The sequence below is a fragment of the Balaenoptera ricei genome, chromosome 4 (assembly GCF_028023285.1).
Source record: "Balaenoptera ricei isolate mBalRic1 chromosome 4, mBalRic1.hap2, whole genome shotgun sequence".
NCBI classification, from domain to species: domain Eukaryota; kingdom Metazoa; phylum Chordata; class Mammalia; order Artiodactyla; family Balaenopteridae; genus Balaenoptera; species Balaenoptera ricei.
The window spans coordinates 66,894,361-66,919,225 of record NC_082642.1 but is presented as its reverse complement, the minus strand read 5'-3'; the positions used below and the strand labels follow the sequence as shown (position 1 = coordinate 66,919,225).

Here is a 24,865-nt window from a genome sequence, read left to right as displayed (position 1 = left end):
GGTTACATGCTAAAATAGCAGGGCTCCTATGCACCCAGGATACCTAGGAGCTTCTTAACTTGCTGCAAATTTAGACCAGAAATACTGTAAAAAGAAAAACAAACAAACAAAAAAAGTGATTTTTCTCAGAAATCTCCTAAGTTCAGGGCTTTCCCCTACACTCTTGGAGAAAGGTCTTCTTAGGTGGACAGCCCAAAGGTCGAATCTTTCTCTCCAAAAATACCAGGTTTGCTAAAGAAAATATCCCGTCCCATGGAGAGTATTAGTAAAAGAAACAGGAAAGAAAGGAGGTGAAGACAGAGTGAGTAGTTCACGACATGGAGAAGGGTGTTATGAGAGAAGAGGCACAGGATGGAGAGCAGACAGTGTAACACACAAACACTGCAGACACAGCAAAGGCAGTCTGACCCTAACAGTTCTGGAAGGTGACTGAGCTACTATGTAGAAAGAAGGCGTTAACTACCCCAAGCACAGGCGTGCACACACAAACCCAAGTGCAAAAGAGACGATGTAGCTTCTGAAAGGAGTCTATAGCAAGAGAGGCCTTAGGAGCAAACTAGAAAAGGAAGAACACACAAAGCCAGGAGACTACACGTGGCTGCAAAACTAACGTTCTAATGAAAAGGAACTAGAGGACAAAACAAAATCAAATATTATAGGTACTTAGAGATTTAGTGACGTAAAAGGTACTCTTTTTCTATTTCTACCATTTGTGAAAATGAATACCAACAGCACATCTAATCTAAGGGGCCACTTCATAAAGCCTGGTCTTCAGACAGGGACTGAGTATCACCAGCACCTCGTTATGGGAGAAAAAGAAAATATTAGATTTGGCTACCTACTAATTTATTGAAAACCAAACAAATATTCCAAATTTAACTGGCTACCACAGGCTTCAAATAAATCCATAGCATTTTGACCAAAGAAAATACCCTAGTGCCCTGATAAACTACAATAAAGCTTTAAAATCATCTCAAAAATAAAAACTATCAAATCATATATGCTGCTTATACATCTGGAATAAATTTGAATTCGTTATTATACCAGGGAAGTTTTTAGAGGTAGATGGTCTAGATCCAAAAGTAATAATATGTCTTGGGTAACACTGTAGGGAAGGAAGGAAGGGAGGAAGGAAGGAAGGGAGGAAGGGAGGAAGGAAGGGAGGGAAGGAAGGGAGGAAGGAAGGGAGGGAGGGAAGGGAGGGAGGGAAGGGGAGGGGAGGGGAGGGAGGAAAGGAGGGAACCTAAAAGGAGGGAGGGAGGAAAAGAAAAGAAAAGGAAAAGGAAAAAGAGAGGGGGGGAATAGGTGGAGAAAATGAAGTATTTTTCATATAAATATTAGAAGTACATGATAAGATGGCTGAACTTGGCTATACTGTTTTTAATAAGGTAATGCTACAACAACCAGCACAGAGATGAAGAATAGAAGAGCCTTGAAATTTTTTAAAACCCAAAGTGTAGCTTTTACCAAAAGGTTAGACAAAACAGAGAAGACACAAGTGATAACACTGGCAAACACATACATTCATATACATTGCATGTGTGTGCATATGTATGCATACATATACACACATTAGAAAAAATAACCCTTTTGCCAAGTGAAACAGAGACCTTTGGTGAGACGCTAAAACTAACAAAGAGCATCACAAGATTATGACTTGTATATGAAAATCCTCCAGGGTGCACTTAGAGGATATAATGTTTAAACAAATGAGTCATATTTCTACAACTGAGAAGTACATAGAATAGTAAGCTATTTCAATTTTTACATACATGCACACACAAAATGATTATGCAAACACAAAATTAGGACAAACCCGTATCAATTTGTGATTTTTAAAGACCTAATTAAATCTGGAAGAGAAACTGAAAACTAAATAAATGTATTTCATTGATTCCAAGTAATTTTTTTTCTCATTTTAACATCTCGAGAAAAGGAAAGCATCTTACAGTTAACGGCAAGTCAGTTTAATTGATGGTATTTTCTCATGTAGAGATATGTAAAATGCTGGTGTATCTCAAAATCAATCATATCATAGATTCAATAAAATGATAGGAAGTAACCTATGAAACCAATGCAAAAAGGACAACCATGTGTGCTGTTTCAGAGATAAGAGACAGGCAGCAAGGTGATCTTAGCCAGCTCATGGATAAGCAGTGGGCACAAGGTGGGGAGCAAAGGCACATACAGACCCTTCAGCTGAGGCAGTACACCTAGGAGGAGAAAGTATCACTTCTTATGTTTTTAGGATTTTTTCCATTCACAAATAATTTAATGCCCTAAATATCAGATGACATAAAAATAAAATCCACCGATTGTTTTGCTGAAAACAATGTTAACTAAATACTTATGACAACTCTATTTTTAAAAATATACTGGGGGGATTTCCCTGGTGGTCTAGTGGTTAGGACTTAGCGATTTCACTGCCAGGGCCTGGGTTCAATCCCTGGTCGGGGAACTAAGACTGGCAAGCCACGCAGCACGGCCAAAAACAAAACAAACAAAAATAAAAAAAATAAAACTGGATACTAACTATATCCAAACCTCTGGAGGTGGGAACTCAAGCATTTTTTTTTTAAATCCTAGGTGATTCAACTGTGCAGCCAGGGTTGACAAGTGATGCAAAGTACCTGGCATACAATAGGTGAGCATATTTTTTAACGTGGCAATTATTAAAACAAGGAAAAAAATACACCCTGGGTAATTTTCTTTCCTTTTTTTGGTTACTAGTCAAGATAAATTTATGCTAATAAGATTTTAGAGAAATTAATGTAGTACCTAAAGTAAGAGTCCTAAATGATATATTAACATCTCACTTTCAAAAAGAAAATTCTAGATAATTAAGCACTTGAGATCTACCCACACTTGAACCTATTTAGGTAAAGTTATAGTCTTCTCATGAAATTAGGAAGATCTAAATGGCAGAAAACTCTAGGGGAATAAAAGTGACAGAGGAAAGAGAAATTGGGAGGTAAGAAGAATTTTAGAAACCATCTGGTCCAATCCTCTTATTCTGAGGTGAGGAAAGTGAAGTCTTGATCAAAGAAACCATATTGAATGGAAAGGTTGTTAAACTGTATCGGGGCATTCTCTGCCTTTAATCAGGGGCAGAAGGTTTTATCAGTTTCTTCATTTAAAGGGGAAGAGAAAAATTAACAATATAATCAACTGATTTTTACTGAATGAGTTCAAGTCCAATGACCTTTGATGTGAACTTAAACCAATTTTTTTTTTAAAGCTGCACAAAATACTGGGTCTACGGAAGGTGCATAGTAAAGAAGATTTGTATCAAGGAAGGGGAATAGGCTTGAAATAAGTTTAAAGAGGCCAGATTAGCAAGGCTATTTCACCCTTCCTGTTGAGCCATTTCCTATGTCCCCTAAATACATTACCCAGAGCTACTTTTCAGCACTCTGGCTCAATTTCTAAAGAATCTCATTTTCTCCAAAGTCTGTTCTATGGTTAATTACGTGCCTTCTCACTACCCTGGGTATAGCCAAGAAATAGGTAGAATGCACCTGTTGTTCTCGAGTTCCATCTGAGATGGAGGCTGGCATTCTATTCACCTCTGAGGAATGTTAATTGCTGATACCAGCATGACAGGTGCAATGAGTAGAAAAATGATCAATGAACTCAACTCACAGAACAGTGGCAGAACTCATCTAGAGACCATGAGAAAACTCCTCAAGAGTTGTAACTTTAATTACTAACAATTGGTCTGGAATTCAACTTGACCCTTGAAACAGATTTTTAAAACACAGCACAATGTTCTAATTTCTACAATGGTGCCCTGTCCACAGGGGAAAAAAAGGCAATATGTATAATCTTGTTTTTCATGTTACTATGGAGTCGTTCACTAACCCCAGCTGCTTCTCATGGGTTGCTTCTCCTCACGTTCCTCCCATTCCAGATCTTTACTGCTGTTATCCTATCTATTTTGAATTCTGAGTCACTTCCTTTTCCCCTAGTTTGATACTTTAAAAATCATACTGTTTCTTTAGAATACTTCATAGAGTGAAGCCAACTTCCATATCGGTTCCCTGACTTTTTATCCTCCCCTTTTGGTTTTCTCTTTTACTACCACCCAGCTGTCTAGGGGGAGGGATGTACTAGCTTATTACTTGAATACAGTTATCAGATATTGTGTATCTGTTTAGAATATTTTTCATATTTGCATAAGTTTCCTAACTCAGTGATCCCCATATACTACATAATACTATTCATTAAACTCTAAAATATTCCTGGAATATCTTTGGCAATCGTATTTATTCTCACTATGTCGGAACTGAGGCATAGAGAAGAAAAAGGAATTCCTGATAAAATGGCAATTGAATTAGGAGGTGTAAATGGAAAGATTATACGAACAAATCCTTTGAAAAGAGTCCCTGATTCAAACCTCAGTTCATTAAACCTATAGTGGAGGAAGGGGAAAACATTTCAGACCAAGAAAAAATTCTATCTTTGAGCTTGCAACTGAAGAATTTAAGCCAATCATTCTTCTTTATTTTTCTTCATTTACATGGACTTTCTCCCTTTTGTCCACTTTGTGACCAAACTTAATCCTGAGAGTTTTCTCTTTTGTTTAAGGGCACTTCTCTAAAAATCCCCTCTTACACGTGCCCCTCTTCCAGAAAGCCTCCTACCTCAGCTGTTCTCAAAGCCTGGACCCAGAATCACCAACATCAGTATCACCCGGGAACTCCTTATAAATACAAATTCTCAGGACCCATCTCACCTACCCCAGACCTAAATCAGAAACCCTGGGGGTGGTACCAGCAATCTGTGTTTGAACAAGCCCTCCAGGTGATTCTAATCCATGCTAAAGTTACTGGTAACTGTCAGCATCTGAAACAGGATGTAATACCCTGGATTCAGGTATGCTGGGGGGACAACTTGAGCCAAATACCAACCTGTTTCCTGGGCACCTACATCATTCAAAGTATGAGGCAAGATCTATGAAGGGAGCAAAGAGGGAAGCAATAGTTTCAGCCCAATTCGTCCACAGAGCCAAGTGGAAAGAGTGCTAAAAGCAGCTTCTGCAAGCAGCAAGTTGTAAGATGGTTATTTTCTCATCCCACTTTTTCAGCTTCATCCACCCTGTACAATCTTTACCTATTCTAATCAACTTTGAATTTTAATAGTTTATAATAGGTGAGCTGTTGTGTTTACATCTAAGTAAAGGTAAAATAGATCTGTTCTCTGCTGAAAGGAGTAAACTCAAATTTCTGTTTGATGACCCTTATTTACTACTTACAGAAGTTTATAACAAAAAGAGCAATTTCAATTAATAGGTTCAATAAAGACAACCACCACATACAGTTTACTTATTACGTATATGATTACAAGATAAACGATCTTTAAGCACTTTGCAAACCTTCTTAAAGAAGACTAACCTGGATGAACAGACAGGTACACAGCATGTGCAGTGTGATGTACTTGCGAAAACACACCATGAGAATTTCTTAAACTATCCTGAGGGTTAGGTTAACCAGAAATTCTCAGTCTCCACTGCCTATTAAATTACCTATGAAGCTTTTCAAAACTAATGCCAAGGTCTTGCCCCCAAAACAAACAATCTGACAGTTCCCCTTGGCTTAGACAATCTGACAATTCCCTACAATTAGCCTGGAGGTCAACTTGTGCATTTTTTTTTTTAAAGTTCCCCAGGTAATTCTGATGTGCAAAAGTTACAAACCACTAATGTTAATACAACCAGCCTTAAAATCCTGAGGTGTTAGAGATGTTCTTTACCTTAAGCATATGATGCAAGAACTATGTCACTCAAAATGTGAATGCTTAAAAAAAAAAAAAATGTGAATGCTTGACCCACAAAATAAGAAATGTCTTGATCATTGAGAATAAATTAACCAATTAATCTCAGATCTTGATTTCTAATTTATGGGATAACAAGCCACACTTTTGCTGTACTTTAACATTTTGTGACTATTTCATGCTTACACTCAGGCAATTTAAGTATAATGGTTTGATTATACTGCCTGCAAAGACTGTTCTTCCTCAACTGGAGGAGACAAGTTCTAGCTGTGCCAAAGTACTCGTGTTGTCTGCACTGCTTGTATCCTGGTACAGCAGGCACAGGAAATTGACACTGCTGGATCTAGCATAAGACACACACGGACCAATGTTAAAAGATCCAATCCCAGATAACCAAAATAATCCATTAAAGACTTGGCACTTCAAGCAACGAACAGGCAGAGTTTAATTTGACATCTACATGAGATAACTGTGTGACAGTGTATATCCACTTTACTGAGAACTGCAGAACAAAACATAAAATTCATCTAGTCGGTCCTCTAACAGAATAACACTTTCACTCAAAAACACACTAAGAATAATGCTTATATTTATCTTTTTAAGTTTCTACTTCTGTTCCCAAAGACTTTTCTTCCCCTGATGTTTTGCCTCCTCTTCTTATCAGTTTAGAACAGAAATTTTAATTTGCTAATAACTGGAAGCTTTTTAAATTAAGTGAAAATGTGGAAACTCCTATAGCCAGAAAGATACCACAAAGCCTGTTAATTCTGGCTCTGCTGCACTGCCATATATAAAGTGTCCATAAAGATGTTATATCTGAATTATGGAACACTTCCATTTTAACTCAGACACAAAAAGACCTGAAGAGTTTTCAACACTTCAACTTTTCTCTCCAATTGCTGAAGGGGGTTGGGGAGTTATATCCAGCCACACAAGAAATGTGGGTATATGCAAAGAGCCCCGAACCAGGAGTCATAAAGGAAAGTCGCTGATGTGGGCAGTTTTTTTTGTTTTGTTTTAAATAAATTTATTTATTTATTTATTTTTGGCTGCGTTGGGTCTTTGTTGCTGAGCGCGGGCTTTCTCTAGTTGCGGCGAGTGGGCGCTACTCTGTTGCGGTGCGCGGGCTTCTCATTGCGGTGGCTTCTCTTTGTTGCAGAGCATGGGCTCTAGGCACGCAGGCTTCAGTAGTTGTGGCTCACGGGCTCTAGAGCGCAGGCTCAGTAGTTGTGGCGCACGGGCTTAGTTGCTCCGCCGCATGTGGGATCTTGCTGGACCAGGACTCGAACCTGTGTCCCCTGCATTGGCAGGCGGATTCTTAACCACTGAGCCACCAGGGAAGTCCCTGTGGGCAGTTTTGAGGCCAGTTTTCTCCATATTTAGATGAGTCCAGAAAGAAGTATTAAAACACACTCCCCTTTTACCCAACTGTCTTCATATCCTCAAAAACTAGTGTGCAAAATACCTTCCAAGTCACTGAAAACTCTCCTCCAAGAAGCAGTACCCAAGCTGATGAGCGGAAAAAACGCACTTACTTAAAGGAAAAAAAAAGTTTGCTTTTTTTTTAATCCTTTTTTGTTAATCCTAATGCTTGTCCAATTAGGACAGAGTGAATACAAAATGTTTAGTTTGTAAACTATTGTTTACACTGTAGGACAAACATTTTTCTAAAGGACCGGATTCCACCTATTTTAGGGAAACATACAACATCTAGTGCATAGCTCACTCCCTCTCTTCAGTGTGAGTCCCACTGGTCAGCAAGTCATGACTATCTCCTAAACATCTCAAATTTCTGTTCCTGCTTCCACACCCACCACCAATGCCCTCACCCACGCTCTCTTCGCCTCCTGCCTGCCAACTCCATTTACTTCAGTAACCAGACTCGTTTACAATTTAAAGTGTACTCTGTCTATGCCTGGGTCTGACATGGAGTTTACTGAGAGTTTACTGCTACAGATAAATGCTATAATTTTTAACTGCACGAAAACAATAAAATACTAATGAACAATCTAAATTACTTGCTAATAACATAAAAGATAAAGCTGGTCTTTCACTATTAAATAGCCTTAAAAATATTTTGCAAGGTGTTCCCAGCCTACTCCTCACAAAAGAAAAAAATTATCAAAAGAAGGGATATAATGATCACTCCCTCATGCTTTTTACAAGTAAGGGAGCTAACCAATATACTGGACTTCTTCAGAATTACTGTATGTTTTTGGAAACAAACTCACACCTGCATTCATTATCTTAATTTGAGGAACGGAGAGTAAAAATAACCAAACTTAATTACTTAAGTACAATAACAAAAACAAAAAATTACCTCTGTGAATTAACTATGAGACTTTTCCATGATTTTGACATGATTTTTTTAGCAGTAAATCAGGAAATGACTTTCCTCTTTTCTGAGCATCTAGGAGGTGCTGGATAGGCACTGGGATACAAAGATCACTAAGATTTGACCCCTGCCCTTGAAGAACCCTTTACAGACTTCTTTAAAGACACCTCTAACATGAAATTTTCCATTTCAAATTGTAAGTGTAAAACGCAAAGGTAAAAAATACAGAAAGAATAAAGCAAGAACTAAAAGATTATACGCTGTGAAATAAAATGTGGTGGACAATCGAGGTAATGTGACAATTAGCTCTTTGGAATTATCTGTCATGCAAAGATCTGTGACATTTAAGGAACGCCAAGCAGTGGTACCCTCAGAAGTGACATTTTAACCACTGCTGAACAAGCGTGCAAGACAAAAATGGCACAGAAGCTAAACTCCCACTGCATAATTTTTAAACATATTATGAAGCAGTACAACTAAAATGTGAAGACATCTGAAAACTCCTAACCAATACCTCAAGTTCACAGAGTCTTTCCTGAAATGCTTTAAACTGACAATTAACAAAAATAAAGGTGGTTCAATGTCTAGCCATAATGGAGACTGGGAGCCTAATAATGGTTCCTATTTATTGGACCCTTACATTGCCTTAGAAACTGTTCTAAGTGCTTTCTACCCAATATGCCATTTAATCCCCATAGCAATTCTTTAAGACCGATATTATTATTCCAATTCTACAGATTAGGTGTAGGTGTAGAGAAGTAACTGCTTTTACGATACACATCTAACATGCAGGGGACTTCTAGGCCAGCCAATCTTACTCAAAAACCCATAATGATCTTACCAATATGCCTTACTGCCTCTTCAGTACTGCCTAAGAGCAGGACACATTAAATAAAGATTAAAAGAAGTATGGAATTTAATTGAAAAGTGAACGACAAGGCCTAAAGGAGGGAAGGCATACCCATAGGCACTACTTTATAGGCCTGTCTGAATATGGCCTCTCAGGCATAGTGTGAGAGTTAACAGCTTATCATCCAAAATAAAAGCAATAACTGAAGCTTCACTACAACAAAACTAACTTTAAATGCATGAAACAGTGGAACCACTGTTTTATCCACAATCCTTTATCTGAACAATACATACATCCCCATAAACCTTCATCTGAAATGTCTGAAATGTTGCTATCGCCATCAACCCATGAAAGCAAGCTTATTGTTAAGTAGGCAATGAAATGGAGGCTCGAACTTTGACTGATAACCAAGTCATTGCCCACAACCGGTCATGGCATCTCTTTAGAACAAAAATAATCAGCAAAGCTGTGTACATTACTAGATGATGATGATGAGGCTAGTACTTACAATGGAATGTCTCACAACCTTACTGGATAGGTATTCCCACTATCCCCATTTTAAGAGAGGAAAGAAACTGAGGCTAAGAGTTTAACCATTATCTAGCAAACAACCAGGGATTCTCACTACAGAGCCTTTACTCTTAGAACATAACCTTTATAACTTCTAACAATTAAATCACTCAAGCTTTACTTGAAGAAAAAGGCCAAAGAAAGTCTGACAATATAATTTTGTGTACAGTTTTTGTCCTAATTATGGATATGTAACAATAGCTAAAAACAATCGAGATAAATGGGAAGGGTAGAAAGCAGCAGACACACTGGATATTTTCCCTTGAGAGGGCCTTCACACCACCTCCTGGGAAGCAGCATGGTTTCACACTGATGTAACCCAGTCTCAGGACATTACTCAGTCCCAGCACGATGACAGCCACACTTACAATCACAGACTTTCCTCCCACCCCCTCCATAAACTGGACTTTCTGCTCTGGGCCCATCAGTACTCACTGACCCTCATGGAGACTACTCTGGTGGTAAACTTCCAGTTACTCGGCAGCAAGCTATTGTCTGAAAGGGGGCCTGTCAGGTCAGCATACAGAACTCCTGTTTGCACAAACAGCTATGCATGTCCATGTATGAGAAAAAAGGCAAATCATCATGCCCAAAATAAGGCTCTCAAACATTTCAGAGATCAGGTATTCTCCAAAATGCTAAAAGTGATTTTTCACCAACATTTAATCAATATTACACACACACAGGTAAGAGACTGATTTGTCCCAAATCTAATATTTAAGTTATAAAATGAGCTGGCAAGTTGGTGGAATAATTCAGATATTCCTAGAAACTCAGATTCTCTCAGCCTAGAGCCTCACTGGAAACTTATGTACTAAGTCTTACCAAATATAGCTTTGGATCAGTCAGAAAGATGGGCAGGACACTGGGGCTAGCCTGGGCAAAAGACTTGGTATTTTCAATTCTAAAAGATTTTCTCAAGTGAGGCCTTAACTGTTCACAGTAACATTTCAGATTAACGATCCCTCACAAACCCCCAAATGCAAAAGGAATTGACTTTCAAAGCAGTTTCTTGTGTAGAAAAAGAAGCTCTCAAAATAAGAAAATTGTAACAGGAAAAAATCTTTTGCCTTATAATACAGACTTTCCGTAAGTAATTACATACAGTCAAATAACAATCAATTACATATTCAATGTAATGAAAGTTTGCAAAGATTCTAAACTACTTAAAGGCAGTCATAGGACAGTAAGTTCACTTTCAAATCACCCAAATAGTTTGGATAAAAGACTTGTTTGCAAATTTAAGCCAGGGCAAGGGTTCAATCACTCTTAGGAGACAGACTTCATTTGCAACAGGTCCTCTTCCTTAGTTGTAAGCCAGTAAAACAGGAATTTCTCACTTATATGCAGAGTTTTCTTTAAAGGCATAGACCATATAGAAGCTTTGCTTGTGAAATGATAGTCTACCTCAGCTTGCAAGCCCTACCTATGACATCACTCAAGTCACTTCTCAATCAACAAAGCAAGAGACAACGAGAGTCCACTAGGACCTCTCATAAAATTCTTAGAAAGACAGACAGGTCGGTGTTTTAATGTGCCAAACAAGTCTAATAAATGCACTTAAAGTACCCAATGAGAAAAAAAAGTAACTTTAAGGTCCCAGTGACAGTCTGGATTCTGAATGTGGCGGGGAGCGGGGTGGGAGACAAACGAGGAGATTCAAAAATGTGGACCGGCTCTCAATGGCGTCATTCACAGGGGCCTGTGAGCAGAGCATGCTGTTCATCAATGATACGGTTCCCACACTCAGTGGGGCAGGGGGACTCAGACACAGAGCTGAAGAAGGCTTAAGCAGAGTAAGCAGGAGAGGGAGAAAGCTTCACACTCTAACAGAACCCAAACTACAGCCACCTCAGAGTAAGGCTCTCCTCAAGTTTCCCTCCTGCCATACATTCTGCTGTCATTTCAAGGTCTCTACTCACTTACCACAAATTAGCCGAGTAAATAATCTTTTTAAAGATGTCTAGATTATTCTGGACAAAAAACATTAGTAATCAAATATCTTTAAGTATTATTCTTTATTAGGGTAATGGTGATTCCCAAGCATTTCACTTTAACCTGTTTTTTGCTGTTATCACCAGGACATTCACCTGTTTTCTTCAGGCTCATGATTTGAAATACGTCTTGAAAGACAAAAACTGTGGCATTAATACTGGTCAAAATGAAAGTTCTTTAGACTTACACATGTTTTTTTTAAAGGAAACTGATTAGCTTTAATTGTAATGTGATTTGAAATTTGAAAGTTCTTCTATAGAGATTTTAAAGGCCCCTAAAAGCACTTAACTAAATATCTTCAAGTTCCCGGCACAATAGTAAAAGTTAAAAGAAAAATCATCACATCTGATGTAACGCCAGAGCTAGTCAAGGGCCTAGTGGTCAGTAATTATTGTCAGGCTGTGTGGCTGGAGGTATTGGTAGGGTGGAGGATACACTGTTTCCTGTCACAACTGAACTCACAGTCTAATTCAAGGGCTAAGGAAAGGTTTACACGTATAACCAGATAGTTACATGCAGTGCTACCTCCACCTGCTCCTCCAGGAACGCAGAGAAAGGTCAGAATGGACTGAAATGGTCCGGGGGGAAGGGGGGGGACCCCTGCTGAAGGAGAGAGCCCTAGAGCTTAAAGGAAGAGTGGTATTTGTTTTGGCTGAAGCGTTTTACAGGGAGCAGAGAACTGGCCCGGATAAAAAGATGGCACGCGTGGGCAGGAAGGAAGGCTGCACTGCCAGCACCTCAGCCCAGACACGGATATGAAAATAACGGGAGAGACCTGCAGCTGCCCTCTATTAATTCCTGAATTTCACCAGAGGAAAAAATTCAGATTGATCGCTAAGATTCTTTTTTCCCTAACAATTAGCTCTTTATACACTTTCACCTGGCCTAGGAAAGAAAAATCTTTTGTCTAGGATGCCATAGGTATAGTGCTGCCTCCAAGTAAGAATAAACTATGACCTCTGTGGCCCCTTCAAGACCTATGATTCATGTTTCATGGAAATATTGAGAAATATTCCATTAGAAATGAATCTGCTTTCACAGCATATTGTATGTTTCCTGTGTTTTTCTTCCTTCATTATCACCAAGGACATTCCCATGAAAACAAAATCTTGTTTTTTCCCCAGAGTAACCATATGCTTTACATTGATTTGCTCTGAATTTCCAGACTGCCTTTTCATGGCACCACAATGAGCTTCTGGGGTCTTTCTAGTGACGTCATAAATGTCCTATAGAGAAAATTATTAGGCTGACAAATTCGACTACAAGCAGAGGGGGTTGACCTCACATGGTGTAATTTCAAAGTTTCCAGGAAGGCCTGCAACCAGCTCCACTCCCTCCCCCTAACCCCACCCCCCAGCCCCCAGCAATTCTTACTGTGCTGGCTAGTGCTGAAATAGCAAAGCTATCAAGCTGACAGTTTCAACCATGGTGTAAGCAATGGGGATGACTTCAAACTTTCCCGGAAGGCCACCACCACCAATCGCCGCGCTCTCCTTCCCCGCCGAAAAAAACACCTCCCCATCTGCTGGCTGGTGTTGAAAAAGCACAACTAGAGCTTCATTCTCTTAACTTTAATCTTTAGTAAAATACAAATGCATCTTTTACAAGTTGCCATTACAATATGACTCAATTTCAGATCCTTTCCTAACCAGTCCTCTACCATTGTACCCATCCTCTTCCAGCAACTGAAGCTGGAAGCCCCACCTAGAAGCTCAGCCCACCTCAACTCTGGGCCCAATCCTGACTCTGGACAGAGATAATTTAAGGACTTCTAAATCAATACTCCCTGTATCAAACTATCCTGCTCTCACTTCTGTGAACAGGGTACCTGTCTTATTCCAAAGACCCCGTCTCCACCATCCACTTTTGCTCTGCAAACCATCTCTATCTCATTCTGGTCACCTGAGTACTCACCTAGCATCCTTCCCAGAATCCTGTTACTCCAGGAATAGGAACCCATCTTGCTCTTGTCACGTGCCCAAGAAAATGGAGTCGATTTGAGTTCATGATTCCCTGACGTAAAGCCACGGAGCAAGGCAATAAAGAGCTCTGCTGTTTCTCACTAGATGACTTTATTTATTTATTTTTTAACATCTTTATTGGCGTATAATTGCTTTACAATGCTGTGTTAGTTTCTGCTGTATAACAAAGTGAATCAGCTATACATATACATATATCCCCATATCCCCTCCCTCTTGTGACTCCCTCCTACCCACCCTATCCCACCCCTCTAGGTGGTCAGAAAGCACCGAGCTGATCTCCCTGTGCTATGCGGCTGCTTCCCACTAGCTATCTATTTTACATTTGGTAGTATATATAAGTCCATGACACGCTCTCACTTTGTCCCAGCTTACCCTTCCCCCTCCCCATGTCCTCGAGTCCATTCTCTACGTCTGCATCTTTATTCCTGTCCTGCCCCCAGGTTCTTCATAACCATTTATTTTTTTAGATTCCGTATATATGTGTTAGCATACGGTATTTGTTTTTCTCTTTCTGACTTACTTCACTCTGTATGACAGACTCTAGGTCCATCCACCTCACTACAAATGACTCAATTTTCATTTTTTTATGGCTGAGTAATATTCCATTGTATATGTGTGCCACATCTTCTTTATCCATTCATCTGTCGATGGACACTTAGGTTGCTTCCATGTCCTGGCAATTGTAAATAGAGCTCCAATGAACACTGTGGTACATGACTCTTTTTGAATTATGCTTTTCTCCAGGTATATGCCCAACAGTGGGATTGCTGGGTCATATGGTAATTCTATTTTTAGTTTTTTAAGGAACCTCCATACTGTTCTACATAGTGGCTGTATCAATTTACATTCCCACCAACAGTGCAAGAGGGTTGGTTCCCTTTTCTCCACACCCTCTCCAGCACTTATTGTTTGTAGATTTTTTGGTGATGGCCATTCTGACCAGTGTGAGGTGATACCTAATTGTAGTTTTGATTTGCATTTCTCTAGTGATTAGTGATGTTGAGCATTCTTTCATGTGTTTGTTGGCAATCTATATATCTTCTTTGGAGAAATGTCTATTTAGGTCTTCGGCCCATTTTTGGATTGGGTTGTTTTTTTGATATTGAGCTTCATGAGCTGCTTGTAAATTTTGGAGATTAATCCTTTGTCCCTTGATTCATTTGCAAATATTTTCTCCCATTCTGAGGGTTGTCTTTTTGTCTTGTTTATGGTTTCCTTTGCTGTGCAAAAGCTTTTAAGTTTCATTAGGTCCCATTTGTTTATTTTTGTTTTTATTTCCATTTCTCTAGGAGGTGGGTCAAAAAGGATCTTGCTGTGATTTACATCATAAAGTGTTCTGCCTGTGTTTTCCTCTAAGAGTTTTATAGTGTCTGGCCTTACACTGAGGTCTTTAATCCATTTTGAGTTTATTTTTGTGTATGGTGTTAGGGAGTGTTCTAATTTCATTCTTTTACATGTAGCTGCACTATATGACTTTAGATGTGTGAATTAGCCTCTACAGGTCTCAGCTTCCTTATGTGTATCTGTCATACCCATTCAATGAGAGAATACATAAGGCTAAGAGTTGAATAAATATTAGCAATGATAGGGATGTTAATCACAGTGAAAGGATAGTAACAACTTGTGTTGGAATTTATAAACATATTGCCTATTTCCACATTCTACGTTGATATCCTTTACCTACCTGGAGTGAAGCATTCACTAACTCACACTGGAACTCAGATGAAGGGGGGGATGAGAGCACCTGGGCTGAGTGGCTGTCTGTTATGCATGAGTGGCCAACAATGGGTCTGGACTGGGGTTCCTTCCAGTTCCTGCAGTTGATCCTGTTGTCCCAGGGCCTCCCAAGCCCTAGCAAACCACTTGGGGTTCCAGGTCACCCTCATCCTGTCCTGTGTCATTTCAATTAGTTGGGCCAGGTACCAACATGTCCAAATAAAGATAACCACAGTACCTGAGTGTTCAGAAGAGAACAAAGAATAGGAAGGCTCAGTAAGCCAAAGATAAATGGCTCTACAATTCTTCTTTAGTCAATGGCATTTTTTTAAATCACTGAAAGGGGTGTTAGTGTCACTTATCTCCAAGTACCATCATGAATAAATACAAAGTTTCCATTGTGGACAGAGCAATATACTTGCTAAATTCCCTGCAGAGTATACCAGTTACGAATTGGACCCACAAAAAGTGAGGAAGAGGCTAACTAGACGAACACACACACACACTCTTCAGACACCAAAAGTAGAAGCAGTTGGCATTGAAAAAGTGGATTTTATATATGTTGATCCATTCAGCAATTTGCTTTTATAGATTCTATTACACACACTCAGTTGTAGAGGGACACAGTCTTCTAGCCAATGCCTAGGGTTCCATGTTACCATGACCAGAAGCTCAACTATTCTCTTACTGAACTGGAAATATCAGCTTCATTCTATGTAGGTAAAATAACTTTTCATCTAGTTTTACTAGTGTTTTTTTTTTTTTTTTAAGATACAGAGTGAATTTTGAGGTTTTATTTGTTGATAATATCTGTTACAGTTCTACAAGTAGGTAGAAGATTCTGTAACCCATACTATTTTAAAATATTTTTCTCTCTTCTTTTACCTGAAGTTCCTTTGTGTGATCTATCACCGAAGACTAGGTTTGGTCTTTAAATGGTTTAGAACACCAAGATCAATTTCAGGGACACAATGAATGCAATCAGAAAAAATCATTAATGAAATGGTTAAATCATTTCAGATTAACTGCAATTAAAACCCACTAGGATTCTAGCCTAATGAGTTTTAATTTTTTTTCCTAAATTTTTGTTCTTATAGTTTCAAAAACAAGTAACGAAACGACACAGCAGCACACTCTGCTATTATGCAAAACAATAGGAAGACCAACTTTTTCCATGCAACTCATTATGGAAAACTAAAACTAAAGGGCATTTTCCTTCATTTTCTTTATATATTGGTGAGCAAGCCCAAGTATTAAAATAAGACCTCTGGTCAGATTCCAGTCTAATCAATAACCTAGTACTGAACTCAATTACAGGCCAATTTACCATTTGCCCCATAATCCCAATCACTGCCAAAAAGAGCTGTCACACAGTGCCCTCCAACACAGCAGTATTTATAGACTAACTCCATATCTGGATTGATCTTCCTACACAGAACCCCACATGGATCAGAGTACCTAAGCGTCTTTCTTTCCTTAGAGAACTATAGAGAAGAGGCACCAGTGTTACACAAACTAGAAATTCACTGAAATGCCGTAGGAGCAGTACTTAAAGAACTACACCCAAGGAGCCTCACCTGCTCCTGGAGCTTATTGAGATAAGCAGATTCTGGACTCTGAGCTGATGCTGTACTGGAATAAGGCTTATGCAGACCTTAGGAGGGGGTACCTTGCATGTGAGAGAGAGACACGGATTACTGAGGGCCGAGGGTGGACTGCGGTGGGCAGCTTTCTGAAAGTTGGCTGCTGGTATTCATACTCTGTGTCATCCCCTTTCTGGAGCGGGCTGGACATACCACTCCCTCTTGCCCTTTAGTTGCTGCTCCGATGACGCTGCCATAATGTAAGCGCCCCCATGGAGAGGCCACTTAGCAAGGAACAGAGGGAAGCCGCCTGCCACTAGCCCACAAAAAAAACGAAATCCTGCCAACAACCACTTAGGCGAGCCTGGAAACAGACTGACACTCAGACATGCCTTACGGTGACTGTAGCTCTATCTAGCCCACACCTGGAGTTTAGCATTTTGAGAGGCCCAGAGCCACAGGACACAGCTAAGCTGTGCCTAACTTCCTGACCCTCAGAAACTGTAGACAAGAACTGTTTTAAGCTACTAAATTTGAGTAATTTGTTACTCAGTAATAAATAACAGATATTTAATACATATTTTTACCTCTAAAAGCATCATTTGGATAGCATCACAATATGTATTTGAAACTTTTACCTAATTTGAAAAAGTACTTGCTGTTCTCATCTGGAATTTTAAGCTCTCTTAAAAATCTCTGCATTTTTCAGGACTACCAAATTCCGAAATATATGAATACAATGCAAGCTTTCCCAAGTTAATTTAATTCACTTAAAAGTCAATAGAATACTCAAGATATTTAACTTTGTCACTTATATATCACAGGCCCACATCAGCATTAAGGAGCCCCTAATAAAAGCAATAAAAAAAAAAAAAAAAAATCCAAGATAAATTTTACTTCTAGAAAATCACATGCAGACTCAGAGATAAACTCTACTTCCATAAAATAATAAATAAAGGAAAACTTCTTTGATTAGAAAGCTTACAAAAAACTTCCTTACCTTGAATGCACTGAAGTGTTCCATCCTCCGCTCTTATTGTAAAAGTCTCACCTGGATTAACTTGAACGAGAATAACCTGCCAAAATAACACAGTAATTTCAATTTAATACTAGAACATCTGGGGATTTCTCTTCAATGGTTTTATTACCTAAATTTATGTACTAGACAAGAAGTATGTGGCACAGAATCTTGTATAAACACAAAACTTAGGATATGTCTTAGATCTAGTTCAAATTTGAGGAGGGTAAGTTCACGCATTTGAATTTAGCTAAGTGAATTCTCCTGTGTTGCTTATGCTATGTAACTAAAAAAAAAAAAAAAAAAAACCCCAATATTAAGATACTTTTTCTTTCAGACAATTCCTTTTTTTCTTTCACTAAATCAGAAACAACAATTAAAGAAGAAAAAAGACCAGAAGCTATAACTTGCAAAGGAAAATTGAACAGAGAAATGAGTTTCTGATCTAACACTGTTGCATACCATTCCCAAGTATCTATTACTGACCTGAGTCTACGGTGTAACAATAGAAAGCAATTTATAAGAAAAATGTTTGGGGGGAAAAAAAAAAAGCGTGTATACAACCTGGAAATAACAATGAACAGTATAAAATAAATATTACAAATAAGACCCATCAAACACTCAAATTTTCAAATCTATTACCTAAATGTCAGTGTTTTAGTCATATAACATAGATATTTAGTTATCAGAAGACAACTTCCGAAAAGACTAAACCACGGATGCCACGGCAAAGTATGTTCTTTTAAGAACCTCAGTTTTAAGTTCTAATCTCATTTAGTTCCTTTAGATAACAAAAGTAAAAAAAATCACTAATTTATATCTAAATATAAATTAAAGGACATAACAAAGCTTAAAAAACTGTAGTTAAAAATTACCATGTGCGAGACTAACACTATTAAAATAATGACTATATATTTCTAGAAATTGGAAGGATGTCAGTGTCACATTCATCTTATAGTTCTTAGAGCAAGCCTTGTTCCTCCCTGCCTCAAAACCATCAAGCATACTGTTCCCTCTGTCTGCAATGCTCTCTCTGCACTCCTTCACCTCTGCCCAACTTATTCCTTCCTCAACCAGCTAACACCCATTCATCCTTGCCAGATTAAGAAGTGGTATTTGACTCTCAGGACAGGCCAGGTCTTGCACTAAGTGTTCTCAAAAAACAAACGAACAAAACTCTAATCCTTCCTAAAATTTACAATTGCAATTAATTAACTAAGGAATTATTTTTGTGTCTGTCTTTCCTTTAATCTAGGCTCTCTAAGGGGAAGATCTGACACAGAATAAGTGCTCAAGAAATACATTTACTGGGCAGATTGGTTCAAGATGGCAGAATAGAAGGACATGATCTCACTCCCTCTTGCGAGAACAATGGAATCACAACTAACTGCTGAACAATCACCGACAGGAAGACACTGGAACTCACCAAAAAAGATACCCCACATCCAAAGACAAAGGAGAAGCCAAAATGAGACGGTAGGAGGGGCGCATTCACAATAAACTCAAATCCCATAACTGCTAGATGGGTGACCCACAAACTGGAGAACACTTATACCACAGAAGTCCACCCACTGGAGTGAAGGTTCTGAGCCCCACGCCAGGCTTCCCAACCTGGGGGTCCAGCAATGGGAGGAGGAATTCCTAGAGAATCAGACTTTGAAGGCTAGGGGGATTTGACGGCAAAACTTCGACAGGACTGGGGGAAACAGAGACTCCACTCTTGGAGGGCACACACAAAGTAGTGTGCACATCAGGACCTAGGTGAAGGATCAGTGACTCCTTGGAAGACTGAACCAGACCTACCTGCTACTGTAGGAGGGTCTCCTGTAGAGGTGGAGGGTGGCTTTGGTTCACTGCGGGGGCAAGGACACTGGAAACAGAAGTTCTGGGAAGTACTCCTTGGCATGAGCCCTCCCAGAGTCCGCCATTAGCCCCACCAAAGAGCCCGAGTAGGCTCCAGTGTTGGGTCGCCTCAGACAAAACAACCAACAGGGAGGAGACCCAGCCCCACCCATCAGCAGGCAAGCGGATTAAAGTTTTACTGAGCTCTGCCCACTAGAGCAACATGCAGCTCTACCCACCACCAGTCCCTCCCATCAGGAAACTTGCACAAGCCTCTTAGATAGGCTCAACCACCAGAGGGCAGACAGCAGAAGCAAGACCTACACTTCTGCAGCCTGTGGAACAAAAACCACGTTCATAGAAAGATAGACAAGATGAAAACGCAGAAGGCTATGTAACAGATGAAGGAACAAGATAAAACCCCAGAAAAACAACTAAATGGAGATAGGCAACCTTCCAGAAAAAGAATTCAGAATAATGATAGTGAAGATGATCCAGGACCTCGGAAAAAGAATGGAGGCAAAGATCGAGAAGATGCAAGAAATGTTTAACAAAGACCTAGAAGAATTAAAGAACAAACAAACAGAGATGAACAATACAAGAATTGAAATGAAAAATACACTAGAAGGAATCAATAGCAGAATAACTGAGGCAGAAGAACGGATAAGTAACCTGGAAGACAGAATGGTGGAATTCACTGCTGCAGAAGAGAACAAAGAAAAAAGAATGAAAAGAAATGAAGACAGCCTAAGAGACCACTGGGACAACATTAAACACAACAACATTCGCGTTATAGGGGTCCCAGAAGGAGAAGAGAGAGAGAAAGGACCAGAGAAAATATTTGAAGAGATTATAGTCGAAAACATCCCTAACATGGGAAAGGAAACAGCCATCCAAGTCCAGGAAGCACAGAGTGTCCCATACAGAATAAACCCAAGGAGAAACACAGCGAGACACATACTAATCAAATGGGCAAAAATTAAAGACAAAGAAAAATTACTGAAAGCAGCAAGAGAAAAACGACAAACAACATACAAGGGAACTCCCATAAGGTTAACACCTGATTTCTCAGCAGAAACTCTACAAGCCAGAAGGGAGTGGCATGATATTCTTAACGTGATGAAAGGGAAAAATCTACAACCAAGATTACTCTACCAAGCAAGGATCTGATTCAGATTTGATGAAGAAATGAAAAGCTTTACAGATAAAAGCTAAGAGAATTCAGCACCACCAAACCAGCTCTACAACAAATGCTAAAGGAACTTCTCTAAGTGGGAAACACAAGAGAAGAAAAGGACCTACAAAAACAAACCCAAAACGATTAAGAAAATGGTAATAGGAACATACATATCAATAATTGCCTTAAACGTGAATGGATTAAATGCTCCAACCAAAAGACACAGGCTTGCTGAATGGATACAAAAACAAGACCCATATATATGCTGTCTACAAGAGACCCACTTCAGACCTAGGGACACATACAGACTGAAAGTGAGGGGATGGAAAAAGATATTCCATGCAAATGGAAATCAAAAGAAAGCTGAAGTAGCAATACTCGTATCAGATAAAATAGACTTTAAAATAAAGAATGTTACAAGAGACAAGGAAGGACACTACATAATGATCAAGAGATCAATCCAAGAAGAAGAAATAACAATTATAAATATATGCACCCAACATAGGAGCACCTCAATACATAACACAACTGCTAAGAGCTATAAAAGAGGACATCGACAGTAACACAGTAATAGTGGGGGACTTTAACACCTCACTTACACCAATGGACAGATCATCCAGACAGAAAATACAGAGGAAACAAAAACTTTAAATGACACAGTACAGTAGACCACATAGATTTAATTGATATTTATAGGACATTCCACCCAAAAACAGCAGATTACACCTTCTTCTCAAGTGCGCATGGAACATTCTCCAGGATAGATCACATCTTGGGTCACAAGTCAAGCCTCAGTAAATTTAAGAAAATTGAAATCATATCAAGCATCTTTTCTGACCACAATTCTATGAGATTAGAAATGAATCTCAGGGGAAAAAACGTAAAAAGCACAAACACATGTAGGCTAAACAATACGTTACTAAATAACCAAGAGATCCCTGAAGAAATCAAAGAGGAAATCAAAAAATACCTACAGACAAATGACAATGAAAACACAACGATCCCAAACCTATGGGATGCAGCAAAAGCAATTCTAAGACAGAAGTTTATAGCTATACAAGCCTACCTCAAGAAACAAGAAAAATCTCAAATAAACAATCTAACCTTACACCTAAAGGAACTAGAGAAAGAAGAACAAACAAAACCCAAAGTTAGCAGAAGGAAAGAAATCATAAAGATCAGAGCAGAAATAAATGAAATAGAAACAAAGAAAATAATAGCAAAGATTAATAAAACTAAAAGCTGGTTCTTTGAGAAGATAAACAAAACTGATAAAGCGTTAGCCAGATTCATCAAGAAAAAGAGGGAGAGGACTCAAATCAATAAAATTAGAAATGAAAAAGGAGAAGTTACAACAGACACCACAGAAATACAAAGCATCCTAAGAGACTACTACAAGCAACTCTATGCCAATGAAATGGACAACCTGGAAGAAATGGACAAATTCTTAGAAAGGTATAACCTCCCAAGACTGAACCAGGAAGAAATAGAAAATATGAACAGACCAATCACAAGCACTGAAATTAAAACTGTGATTAAAAATCTTCCAACAAACAAAAGTCCAGGACCAAATGAATTCACAGGCGAATTCTATCAAACATTTAGAGAAGAGCTAACACCCATCCTTCTCAAACTCTTCCAAAAAATTGCAGAGGAAGGAACACTCCCAAACTCATTCTATGAGGCCACCATCACCCTGATACCAAAACCAGACAAAGATACTACAAAAAAAGAAAATTACAGACCAATATCACTGATGAATATAGATGCAAAAATCCTCAACAACATACTAGCAAACAGAATCCAACAACACATTAAAAGGAACATACACCATGATCAAGTGGGATTTATCACAGGGATGCAAGGATTCTTCAATATGCACAAATCAATCAATGTGATACACCACATTAAAAAACTGAAGAATAAAAACCATATGATCATCTCAATAGACGCAGAGAAAGCTTCTGACAAACTTCAACACCCATTTATGATAAAAACTCTCCAGAAAGTGGGAATAGAGGGAACCTACCTCAACATAATAAAGGCCATATATGACAAACCCACAGCAAACATCATTCTCAATGGTGAAAAACTGAAAGCATTTCCTCTAAGATCAGGAACAAGACAAGGATGTCCACTCCCACCACTCTTATTCAACATAGTTTTGGAAGTCCTAGCCACGGATATCAGAGAAGAAAAAGAAAGAAAAGGAATACAAATTGGAAAAGAAGAAGTAAAGCTGTCACTGTTTGCAGATGACATGATACTATACATAGAGAATCCTAAAGATGCCACCAGAAAACTACTAGAGCTAATAAATGAACTTGGTAAAGTTGCAGAATACAAAATTAATGCACAGAAATCTCTAGCATTCCTATACACTAATGATGAAAAATCTGAAAGAGATATTAAGGAAACACTCCCATTTACCACTGCAATGAAAAGAATAAAATACCTAGGAATAAACCTACCTAGGAAGACAAAAGACATGTATGTAGAAAACTATAAGACACTGATGAAAGAAATTAAAGGTGATACAAACAGATGGGGAGATATACCATGTTCTTGGATTGGATGAATCAATACTGTCAAAATGACTATACTACACAAAGCAATCTACAGATTCAATTCAATGCCTATCGAATTACCAATGGCATTTTTTACAGACCTAGAACAAAAAACCTTAAAATTTGCATGGAGACACAAAAGACCCCAAATAGCCAAAGCAGTCTTGAGGGAAAAAAATGGAGCTGGAGGAATCAGACTCCCTGACTTCAGACTATACTACAAAGCTACAGTAGTCAAGACAATATGGTACTGGCACAAAAACAGAAATATAGATCAACGGAACAGGATAGAAAGCCCAGAGATACACCCACGTACCTATGGTCAACTAATCTATGACAAAGGAGGCAAGGATATACAATGGAGAAGAGAAGGTCTCTTCAATAAGTGGTGCTGGGAAAACTGGACAGCTACATGTAAAAGAATGAAATTAGAACACTCCCTAACACCATACACAAAAATAAACTCAAAATGGATTAGAGACCTAAATGGATTAGAGACTGGACACCATAAAACTCTTAGAGGAAAACATAGGAAGAACACTCTTTGACATAAATCACAGCAAGGTATTTTTTGATCCACCTCCTAGAGTAATGGAAATAAAAAGAAAAATAAACAAATGGGACTTAATGAAACTTAAAAGCTTTTGCACAGCAAAGGAAACCATAAACAAGATGAAAAGACAACCCTCAACATGGGAGAAAATATTTGCAAATGAATTAACAGACAAAGGATTAATCTCCAAAATATATAAACAACTCTTGCAGCTCAATATTAAAAAAACAAACAACCCAAAGAAAAATGGGCAGAAGACCTAAATAGACATTTCTCCAAAGAAGACATACAGATGGCCAAGAAGCATATGAAAAGCTGCTCAACATCACTAATCGTTAGAGAAATGCAAATCAAAACTACAATGAGTTATCACCTCACACCAGTTAGAAAGGGCATCATCAGAAAATCTACAAGCAGGGGAGGAGCTTCAAGATAGCAGAAGAGTAAGACGTGGAGATCACCTTCCTCCCCACAAATACATCAGAAATACATCTGCATGTGGAACAACTCCTACAGAGCACCTACTGAACACTGGCAGAAGACCTCAGACCTCCCAAAAGGCAAGAAACTCCCCACGTACCTGGGTAGAGCAAAAGAAAAAAGAAAAAATAGAGACAAAAAAATAGGGACGGGACCTGCACCAGTGGGAGGGAGCTGTGAAGGAGGAAAGGTTTCCATACACTAGGAAGCCCCTTCACAGGCGCAGACTGCGGGTAGCGGAAGGGGGAAGCTTCGGAGCCACGGAGGAGAGCGCAGCCACAGGGGTGCGGAGGGCAAAGCGGAGAGACTCCCGCACGGAGGCTCGGTGCCAACCAGCACTCACCAGCCCAAGAAGCTTGTATGCTCACCTGCAGGGATGGGTTGGGGCTGGGAGCTGAGGCTCGGGCTTTGGAGGTCGGATCCCA

The 24,865-nt window shown here is 39.0% G+C and overlaps 1 protein-coding gene across 4 annotated transcripts in view; it reads right to left on the bottom strand.

Moving 5' to 3' along the window:
* The window catches only part of FNDC3B (fibronectin type III domain containing 3B), a 350,111-nt gene that overhangs the window by 228,478 nt on the left and 96,768 nt on the right, over positions 1 to 24,865 (bottom strand). For all 4 annotated transcript variants that reach the window (XM_059920533.1, XM_059920537.1, XM_059920536.1 and 1 more), the window contains exon 3: positions 17,804 to 17,879. In XM_059920533.1, coding sequence (XP_059776516.1) covers positions 17,804 to 17,879 — 76 coding nt within the window. The remainder of the gene's footprint in view (positions 1 to 17,803; positions 17,880 to 24,865) is intronic.